This window comes from Pelobates fuscus, chromosome 9, assembly GCF_036172605.1.
Source record: "Pelobates fuscus isolate aPelFus1 chromosome 9, aPelFus1.pri, whole genome shotgun sequence".
NCBI lineage: Eukaryota > Metazoa > Chordata > Amphibia > Anura > Pelobatidae > Pelobates > Pelobates fuscus.
This window is the reverse complement of record NC_086325.1, coordinates 22,339,399-22,351,060: the sequence shown is the minus strand read 5'-3', so window position 1 is coordinate 22,351,060 and position 11,662 is coordinate 22,339,399. Positions and strand designations below refer to the sequence as shown.

The following is an 11,662-nucleotide window of genomic DNA, read 5'->3' as shown; positions in this document are numbered from 1 at the left end:
CGTCTTCACAGGTGTCCCTTCGAGACTTTCCTGGCTTATATACTATGTGTTGGTAAGCGGACAGGCTTTATTATGGCCTTCTCACTCACGCACCAAATCCCTGTAACAATAAAATTTGTAATCCACACGATTCCTCGTTACTCCGACTGAGTAGTGCGTTTTAACCGGATCTTGCAGGGATTCTCTGGATCTGCTGTAACTTGCCAAGAATCGACTGCTGCTGGTTTAACCCTAGAGTGATGTATCCACGGAGTCACTTCGGCTACTTTTATCGCTGTGGGGGTAGACAAAAGAACAACATAAGGACCTCTCCACTTGGGCCCTAACGGTACATTATTCCACTCTTTAATCCACACTTGATCTCCTGGATGATAACTATGAACAGGGGGATAAATATTCACAGGTAATCTATCTTGTACCCATTTCTGTACCTCCTCCATAGTCTTACCCAACTCTACAACCTGCTGCCGAGTAATTCCTTCTCCCAACTGACTCAAATCCCCCCTTAAGTTACCAAGTACGGGAGGTGGTCGCCCATACATAATTTCAAAAGGAGAGAGGCCCATCCTTCTGGTAGGGGTACTGCGGATTCGCAATAGAGCTATGGGTAAGAGAACGTTCCACTTAAGTTGGGTTTCCTGACACATTTTAGCCAACTGGTTCTTAATAGTTCTATTCATTCTCTCTACCTTACCAGAACTCTGGGGTCTATATGCAGTATGAAGCCTCCACTTTATACCAAGCATATGAGTCAGTTGTTGTAGGCACTGATGAACAAAAGCTGGACCATTGTCCGATCCTATAGAACAGGGTAGTCCATATCGGGGTATTATTTCTCGTAGCAGGAATCTTACAACTTCTCCTGCTTTCTCTGTACGAGTAGGACATGCTTCTACCCAGCCTGAATAGGTGCACACAATTACCAACAGGTAACGATGTCCACCCGATTTAGGCATCACTGTAAAGTCTATTTGTAGATCGGACATGGGGAGTCCCCCCATAAACTGGACTCCTGGTGGCTTTACTGGTCCTTGTCTTGCATTATTTTTAGCACACGTTACACATCTTCGTACAATGGCCTGAGTCAAGTTGGACAATCTTGGTATGTAGAAATGTTTTCTGAGAGATTCTTCAGTACTGTCTCTCCCAGAATGTGTCCCGTTGTGATAATTTTGGACAATTTCTACCGCTAGTGATGCTGGTATGACTATTCTTCCATCTTCTAGCTGATACCACTTGTTCTCCAAATACTTTCCTGGTTCAGTCTTTAACCACTCCTCTTCTTGAGCTGTATAAACTGGAGTCCATTGGGACAGTGGAGTTGGTATAAGAGCAGCTATATGCCCCACATACTCCTGTCTTCCTGATTCAGCAGCACGCTTAGCTGCACTATCTGCCATCCGATTTCCCTTGGTTACATCACCATCTCCTCTCAGATGCGCTCGACAATGTATGATACCGACTTCTTTCGGCTCCCACACTGCTTCCAATAGTTGTAGAATTTCAGCTGCGTATTTGATTTCTTTGCCTTCTGAATTCAGTAGTCCTCTTTCTTTATACAAAGCTCCGTGGGCATGAGTGGTTAAAAACGCATATTTGGAGTCCGTGTAAATGTTCACTCTTAAACCTTCAGCCAATTGTAACGCTCGTGTCAGTGCTATCAATTCTGCCTTTTGTGCTGATGTTCCTTTCGCCAGTGGCCGAGCTTCTATCACCTTGTCTATTGTTGTTACTGCATATCCTGCATAGATCCCTTCTTTCACATAACTACTGCCGTCGGTGTAATATTGAACATCGGGGTTCTGGATGGGAAAATCACAAAGATCTGGTCTACTTGAGAATACTTCATCCATTACTTCCAAACAATCATGTTGACTTTCAGTAGGTTGTGGCAAAAGGGTAGCTGGATTTAAGGTGTTTACAGTCTCTAAATGCACTCTTGGGTTTTCACACAACATTGCTTGATACTTGGTCATACGGCTGTTACTAAACCAATGATTTCCTTTGTAATCCAACAACGTCTGTACTGCATGTGGGACTCGTACATAAAGTTCTTGACCCAGAGTGAGTTTATCGGCTTCAGCTACTAGCAGGGCGGCTGCAGCTACGGCTCTTAGACAAGGTGGAAGTCCGCTGGCCACTGCATCCAATTGCTTAGACATGTAGGCAACAGGTCTTTGCCATGATCCCAAGTACTGTGTCAATACTCCCACAGCCATTCTTCTTTGCTCGTGTACATATAAGTAGAATGGTCGTGTGTGATCAGGTAGACCTAATGCTGGGGCACTCATCAAAGCCTTCTTCACATCTTCAAATGCCGTTTGCTGTTCTTGGGTCCATAAGAAGGGGTCATGCTCTGTACCTTTGATAGCTGCGTACAGAGGTTTTGCCAGTATCGCATAGCTGGGAATCCATATCCTACAGAAGCCTGCTGCCCCCAAGAATTCTCGCACTTGTCTTCTATTCTTGGGTATTGGTATTTGGCAGACAGCTTCTTTTCTCTCTGGCCCCATAATTCTTTGACCTTCAGAGATATGGAATCCCAGATATTTGACAGTTGGCAAACACAACTGAGCCTTCTTTCTAGACACCTTGTATCCTGCCTTCCAGAGAATGTGTAGTAGATCGTGCGTTGCTTGCTGACAGATTTCTTTTGTAACTGCTGCTATCAACAAGTCATCTACATATTGTAACAATACACACTCTCCTGGGATGGACTCGAAATCCAGTAGATCTTGACTTAGGGCTGAACCAAATAGGGTAGGTGAATTTTTAAACCCTTGGGGCAGTCTTGTCCAAGTCATCTGGCGTTTTGAGCCCGTTACAGCGTTCTCCCATTGGAAAGCGAAAATACATTGACTTTCTGCGGCAATTCGGAGGCAAAAGAAGGCATCTTTGAGATCTAAGACTGTGAAGTAAGTAGCCCCGCCCGGAATTAAAGCAAGCAGGTTATATGGATTGGGTACAACTGGATGTATACTAACAACCGCATCATTGACTGCTCTCAAGTCCTGCACAGGTCGATACTCATCTGTACCGGGCTTTTGAACAGGCAGCAATGGGGTGTTCCAGGGGGAAGTACAGAATTTTAGGATACCATACCGTATGAACTTATCCAGATAGGATTGGATGTTCTTCTTAGCCTTCTGCGGGATGTGGTATTGTCTTAGGCTCACTGGATAAACCCCAAGTTTTAGTTCAATTTTTATAGGTGGAATATTGCGGGCCAGTCCTGGTGGGTTGTTCTCTGCCCAAACTCCTGGTATGTTAAATAATGTCTCATCACTCCTAGGGTTTTGGCTAGTCAATACTGTATAAAGTCGCCACTCTTCTTCCTTTGGTACGGATAATGTCATGATACCTGAAGGTCCATTAAACTTTAAAGATGTTGTTCCATTTGGTAGGAACGAAATCTGCGCTTGTAATTTTGATAGCATATCACGTCCCAGCAATTGGACTGGACATTCAGGCATATAAAGGAATTGATGTTTTACTACGTGGCCTCCCAATGTACAGAGTCGACTTTTAAGAACCGGTTTTTCAGCACTTCTTCCAGTTGCTCCTATCACAGTAATAGTCCTTCCAGATGGAGGAGCAACTAGATTAGTCACCACTGAATGTTCAGCACCAGTGTCGATCATGAACGCACTCCTTTTCCCCCCTATTGATACATCGACCATAGGCTCCGCTCGACCAAGGGGGATGGAGCACGGTCGGTATCAATAGTCCTCCATGACCGTGTCAGCCAATCCTACGAAGTCCCTGCCTTCTCTATCGCGGGACCTTTGCGCTGCTGGAATATACCTGTCTTCCCTAACACTTCCTCTGTTCCCATTATTCCCTCTATTACCATTACTCCCTCCGGGGCCTCCTCTACCTCTCGCTCTGCCTCTAAAGTTTCCGTAGCCTGCCCTGGGTAGGTCTCTCTCGTACTGCTCTCTTTGCGGACATTCGTTCCTCCAATGCCCTTCTTCCTTGCAATACGCACACTGATTCCTACTCAAAGGCTCCCTACTCCATCTACTATCGCCTCTATCTGGGCCCCGTCTATCTACGCCTGCGATCGCTACCGCTAGCATATCAGCCTTTTTACGCATCTTGCGCTCTTCCTCTTTCTTACTTTCTGTTTCCCTATTCATATAAACCTTATTCGCTACCTCCATTAGTTGGGTGATTGACATACCTGCAAACCCTTCTAACTTTTGTAACTTGCGCTTAATATCTCCGTAAGCTTGGCTGACAAAGGCGGAGTTCACCATTCGGGAATTATCTGCGTCTTCCGGATTAAAGGGGGTATACAAGCGGTATGCCTCCAATAATCGGTCATAAAAGACACTGGGCGCTTCATCGCTTTTCTGAATCACCTCAACTGTCTTCGACATGTTAATAGCTCTTTTTCCTCCGGCTTTCATGCCAGCAATTATAGCGTCTCTATAGGCTCTGAGTTGAACCATGTCAGCACCATTTACATTCCAATCGGGATCGGTGTTGGGATAATGTGTTGCGGCCCATGCTGATGGATTGGCTTGGTTTAAAGTACGGGCTTTATCCTCTAGTGCTTTAATGGCTGCTTGATTTATTCTTGTCCTTTCCTCATTGTTAAACAAAGTCATTAATAACTGCTGGCAATCAGCCCATGTCGGGTTATGTGTCTGTACTATTGAGGTGAACAGATCAGTCATAGCTTGTGGTTTCTCAGTATACGAGGAATTGTGGGTCTTCCAATTTAAAAGATCGGTTGTCGTGAATGGGACGTATACAAAGACTGGGTCAGCATGTGCCATTTGGCCTGCGGCATCGATATAGGCTGACCCAGGATTCAGACGAAGAGGCATCTGATAGTGTCTTAATTGTTGGGCACCGGTCAACTGTCGGGTCTGTATGGGGCTACGTGGAGGGGCGTCAGTCATAGGTTCCAGTCGGGGAGAAATAGGGTATGGGGATGTGGGAGCTTGGTTTTGGGAAAAGGTTGTAAATAGAACACTTCGAGCCGAGCTAGATGAAGCTTGACCGGAAGTCTGAAGTGGCGCCAAATCAGGATATTCGTTTTTAATGGGGGTTGGTTCTGATTCCGGAAGGGGAGATTTAGTACGAGGGGGGGTGGATCCTGTACTGGAGGAGGAAGCGGAAGTGGATGGGGGTAATGAGGGGAGGGTTGCAGGACTTCCTGCATTTGCGTCACTTCCTCTTAACGGAAAGTAAGGGGGCGGCAAAGGGATCTCGTACTCAGGGGGCGTGTCCAAAATGGGCCTAACACCAGTCCTAGTGGACGAACAAGTCCTAGCTACCATGAGGCGACATTGCTCCTCGTGGCATGTCCGGAGCCATTTTGGCGAGTCATTTACGGCCTGTCTCCAACAATCAACATAAGGAAACTGGCCGTAAAGTTCAGGCCTACCTGATACAGCCACGTGTAAGCGCTGTACCAGAGTTGGATCCAAACTGCCACGTGGCGGCCATGCCGCAACCAAAGTAGGCCACTCCCTAGTACACAAAGTGACCAAACGTACAGGAGACATTTTAACCCCAAAATCACAAGTTTTGAATCCCTTTTTAAAATTCTTCACCATACAACCTAAGGGATCCGGAATCGTTGACTGCGACGCACCCATACTTAACAATGGAACGTCGTCGACAACGAATACTATACACGCGTACTATTCAACAGTCACACCCGTTTCCTCTGGCAACAGCACCACGTGGTACGGTTACCAAGTGAAACGTACACAATAACAATAAACACTCAGGGAATTCCCGTACACACACAGCTGTTACACCAGTCACTAGATAATCAATATTATGCCCTTTGGCGTAACTATACAGTCACCCACGCTATAATTCTCTATATACGAATTACCCGTCTATAACACACCCCAGTAACATCATCTTTTACAAATAGCGGTTACAGTACGGTTAGCATAGGTCAAGGCACAGGTTAAGGTCACAATACAATTATTAGTGGTTATGGTGTTAAACATGCAATGGACGACAATGATTAGTACTTATATACAGTGTCAGTAAATATACAGGGTTATGGTACCGTGCACTATAATACAGCAACACACTATTAACACTCTCGCTAGACGGCTGAGCTCGCGCTATCTAACAAGATATACACTTTACTAAACAATCGTTAACACATTTACAATTCCCAACTAAACTATTGGCCAGTACCTTGAATGGACTACCTAAAACTATATACACCCGTTTTGGTTAGCCACACTGCCCAATCACCACATATAGCGAGCTAGAGAACCGAATTTACACAGGCGCCTCTTAGTCGCACTATCAAAAGTCTAGTGGGTTCCAAATTTACACGCCTTCCCACTTAGCCCAGATAGGTTGAGAGCTAGCGAACCGAATTTACACAGGCGCCGCTTAGTCTCCCGGTCCCTCCGACCTAGCGAACGTAATATACACCCTAGAACGCTAGTCTAGACAAGACACCGGTGTCCGGCTAGGGCTATTTACACCAGGACCCCGCCTGACTAACAAAATCAAACGGTCTGACTAAAGAGCGTTCGATCGAGCGGTGCGCCTTCGCTCCTTCCCTCCGACAGAGGGGGCAGATACACAGATTCAAAACCCCTTTGGGCCTACCGCACAATCGGTATACCCCTAGTGGGTCCTGCCGTCTAAAACAGCAGTTGTCTTACCTCCTCGTTCCTGAACCTGAGTTCACACTCATCGACGGGGACACCCCAGCACTTCTCACGTAGAGGCGGATGATCTCCTGGACAACAGACCAGTGGCGCCGAGACGAAGGGAGGTCCACGCAGAAGTTCAGGGGTGCAGCCGTAGAGAACGTGGGCAAAGATAGACCGTCTCACGCCTCTGCCGCTCAGCTACCGTTGAACGATGAGCTTCCCGGCCAATGCACCAAATGATACCGGAGAAACTGACGGAAGCCAAGCACAGAGAGATGGACACAGGTTTCTTCAGGAAGGAAGAGATTCTTTATTGGATCACCGATCGGGACTCAGAGGGACTAACGTCACCAAAATACAGCAAATTCTGAGCCCCGGACAATAGTGCAGGCTCCTTATATAGGCACATAACTCCTCCCATATTAAGCTCCACCCGCACATTCTCTTAACCAATCAACACAAATAAGAATTAACTTCCTGTTTGACCGCATGGCTTGTCCAGCACAATGGAGGAGGGGGAATACTACATCCTGTATTCTTGCACATGCTCCGTACTCTACTGATCGTATCTTGCCTCGTGCAACCAACTGATCGATACGTCAGCATATGCACGTACACATGCCACGTGGTAATCTCGGCCTACTAAATTTATTTTTACCGAGATTCCACCACACCCTGATGCTTTGCCAGCATTATGGATGTAGACGTTTTATGAGAAATGTAGTCCTCAACATCTGGAGAGCCGAAGGTTGCCTACCGTGCCTAGTTTCTAGCTGAGCTTCATGGGAATTGTAGTTCACAAAAATCTAGGGTGCCATCACTGTCACATATAAAGGGCTTCTTTACAATGTATGTCTGCCACTGTGTTTCTCCAAAAATTCCTCCCTCCACCTTTGTTTGTCTCTGATTGTGTAATAAAACATCCACCTCCTGCACAATCACCTGTTGTGAAACCAAAGTGTTTATTTTAGCATTAACGGGAACTGACCTAATCTTCTCTTCCCAAAGTTCATTTCTCCATCCCTCCCCCTCCTTGTAAAAATACATCACCCCTCAGAGGGTGCAGAGACAGTCAAACAGCAGGAGAGAGAAGGTGTGTGTGAAAGTGAGTGCTGGTGAGAGTGTGGACATTATACAGGGAGAATTTCATTTCTATTTGAGAGATTTTTTATTTATTGGAAAAAAAAAAAAACCATATTAATCCAGTATTGGAGAATTGCTGTATAGTCTCCCCAGACATCACGGTCTGCAATGAAGATGCTTCTCATACTCCTTTTCATCCATGTAGCGGGTAAGTAATGGGATTTTCTATCATCTGTAATGCACATCTCTGTCTAACACTCATAGAGTGTGTTATATATAGTGTGTACCACTCGTAGAGTGTGTTATATATAGTGTGTACCACTCGTAGAGTGTTATATATAGTGTGTACCACTCGTAGTGTGTTATATATAGTGTGTACCACTCGTAGTGTGTTATATATAGTGTGTACCACTAGTAGAGTGTGTTATATATAGTGTGTACCACTCGTAGAGTGTGTTATATATAGTGTGTACCACTCGTAGAGTGTTATATATAGTGTGTACCACTCGTAGAGTGTGCTATATATAGTGTGTACCACTCGTAGAGTGTGTTATATATACTGTGTACCACTCGTAGAGTGTTATATATAGTGTGTACCACTCGTAGAGTGTGTTATATATAGTGTGTACCACTCGTAGAGTGTGTTATATAGTGTGTACCACTCGTAGAGTGTTATATATAGTGTGTACCACTCGTAGAGTGTGTTATATATAGTGTGTACCACTCGTAGAGTGTTATATATAGTGTGTACCACTCGTAGAGTGTGTTATATATAGTGTGTACCACTCGTAGAGTGTGTTATATAGTGTGTACCACTCGTAGAGTGTTATATATAGTGTGTACCACTCGTAGAGTGTTATATATAGTGTGTACCACTCGTAGAGTGTGTTTATATATAGTGTGTACCACTCGTAGTGTGTTATATATACTGTGTACCACTCGTAGAGTGCTATATATAGTGTGTACCACTCGTAGAGTGTGTTTATATATAGTGTGTACCACTCGTAGAGTGTGATATATATAGTGTGTACCACTCGTAGAGTGTGATATATATAGTGTGTACCACTCGTAAAGTGTGTTATATATAGTGTGTACCACTCGTAGAGTGTGTTATATATAGTGTGTACCACTCGTAGAGTGTGTTATATATAGTGTGTACCACTCGTAGAGTGTTATATATAGTGTGTACCACTCGTAGAGTGTTATATATAGTGTGTACCACTCGTAGAGTGTTATATATACTGTGTACCACTCGTAGAGTGTTATATATAGTGTGTACCACTCGTAGTGTGTTATATATAGTGTGTACCACTAGTAGAGTGTGTTATATATAGTGTGTACCACTAGTAGAGTGTGTTATATATAGTGTGTACCACTCGTAGAGTGTGTTATATATACTGTGTACCACTAGTAGAGTGTGTTATATATAGTGTGTACCACTCGTAGAGTGTGTTATATATACTGTGTACCACTCGTAGAGTGTTATATATAGTGTGTACCACTCGTAGAGTGTGTTATATAGTGTGTACCACTCGTAGAGTGTTATATATAGTGTGTACCACTCGTAGAGTGTGTTATATATAGTGTGTACCACTCGTAGAGTGTGTTATATAGTGTGTACCACTCGTAGAGTGTTATAAATAGTGTGTACCACTCGTAGAGTGTTATATATAGTGTGTACCACTCGTAGAGTGTGTTTATATATAGTGTGTACCACTCGTAGTGTGTTATATATACTGTGTACCACTCGTAGAGTGCTATATATAGTGTGTACCACTCGTAGAGTGTGTTTATATATAGTGTGTACCACTCGTAGAGTGTGATATATATAGTGTGTACCACTCGTAGAGTGTGATATATAGTGTGTACCACTCGTAGAGTGTGTTATATATAGTGTGTACCACTCGTAGAGTGTGTTATATATAGTGTGTACCACTCGTAGAGTGTGTTATATATAGTGTGTACCACTCGTAGAGTGTGTTTATATATAGTGTGTACCACTCGTAGAGTGTGTTATATATAGTGTGTACCACTCGTAGAGTGTGTTTATATAGTGTGTACCACTCGTAGAGTGTGTTTATATATAGTGTGTACCACTCGTAGAGTGTGTTATATATATATATATAGTGTAGAGTGTGTTATATATATATATAGTGTGTACCACTCGTAGAGTGTGTTATATATAGTGTGTACCACCCGTAGAGTGTGTTATATATAGTGTGTACCACTCGTAGAGTGTGTTATATAGTGTGTACCACTCGTAGAGTGTTATATATAGTGTGTACCACTCGTAGAGTGTTATATATAGTGTGTACCACTCGTAGAGTGTGTTTATATATAGTGTGTACCACTCGTAGTGTGTTATATATACTGTGTACCACTCGTAGAGTGCTATATATAGTGTGTACCACTCGTAGAGTGTGTTTATATATAGTGTGTACCACTCGTAGAGTGTGATATATATAGTGTGTACCACTCGTAGAGTGTGATATATATAGTGTGTACCACTCGTAGAGTGTGTTATATATAGTGTGTACCACTCGTAGAGTGTGTTATATATAGTGTGTACCACTCGTAGAGTGTGTTATATATAGTGTGTACCACTCGTAGAGTGTTATATATAGTGTGTACCACTTGTAGAGTGTTATATATAGTGTGTACCACTCGTAGAGTGTTATATATACTGTGTACCACTCGTAGAGTGTTATATATAGTGTGTACCACTCGTAGTGTGTTATATATAGTGTGTACCACTCGTAGTGTGTTATATATAGTGTGTACCACTAGTAGAGTGTGTTATATATAGTGTGTACCACTAGTAGAGTGTGTTATATATAGTGTGTACCACTCGTAGAGTGTGTTATATATACTGTGTACCACTAGTAGAGTGTGTTATATATAGTGTGTACCACTCGTAGAGTGTGTTATATATACTGTGTACCACTCGTAGAGTGTTATATATAGTGTGTACCACTCGTAGAGTGTGTTATATATAGTGTGTACCACTCGTAGAGTGTTATATATAGTGTGTACCACTCGTAGAGTGTGTTATATATAGCGTGTACCACTCGTAGAGTGTGTTATATAGTGTGTACCACTCGTAGAGTGTTATATATAGTGTGTACCACTCGTAGAGTGTTATATATAGTGTGTACCACTCGTAGAGTGTGTTTATATATAGTGTGTACCACTCGTAGTGTGTTATATATACTGTGTACCACTCGTAGAGTGCTATATATAGTGTGTACCACTCGTAGAGTGTGTTTATATATAGTGTGTACCACTCGTAGAGTGTGATATATATAGTGTGTACCACTCGTAGAGTGTGATATATATAGTGTGTACCACTCGTAGAGTGTGTTATATATAGTGTGTACCACTCGTAGAGTGTGTTATATATAGTGTGTACCACTCGTAGAGTGTGTTATATATAGTGTGTACCACTCGTAGAGTGTGTTTATATATAGTGTGTACCACTCGTAGAGTGTGTTATATATAGTGTGTACCACTCGTAGAGTGTGTTTATATAGTGTGTACCACTCGTAGAGTGTGTTTATATATAGTGTGTACCACTCGTAGAGTGTGTTATATATATAGATATATAGTGTAGAGTGTGTTATATATATATATAGTGTGTACCACTCGTAGAGTGTGTTATATATAGTGTGTACCACCCGTAGAGTGTGTTATATATATATATATAGTGTAGAGTGTGTTATATATATATATAGTGTGTATATATATATATATATATATATATATATACACTCTACGAGTGGTACACACTATATATATATAACACACTCTACGGGTGGTACACACTATATATAACACACTCTACGAGTGGTACACACTATATATATATAACACACTCTACGAGTGGTACACACTATATATAGAGTGTGTTATATATATAGAGTATATAGAGTGTG

General features: G+C 42.8%; 1 protein-coding gene across 1 annotated transcript in view; it reads left to right on the top strand.

Moving 5' to 3' along the window:
* The first annotated feature begins 7,704 nt into the window (after positions 1-7,704).
* Positions 7,705-11,662, top strand: part of LOC134572479 (complement factor B-like) — a 67,826-nt gene continuing 63,868 nt past the window's right edge. Inside the window, exon 1 of the mRNA XM_063431469.1 lies at positions 7,705-7,938. Coding sequence (XP_063287539.1) covers positions 7,899-7,938 — 40 coding nt within the window. The 5' untranslated portion in view covers positions 7,705-7,898. The remainder of the gene's footprint in view (positions 7,939-11,662) is intronic.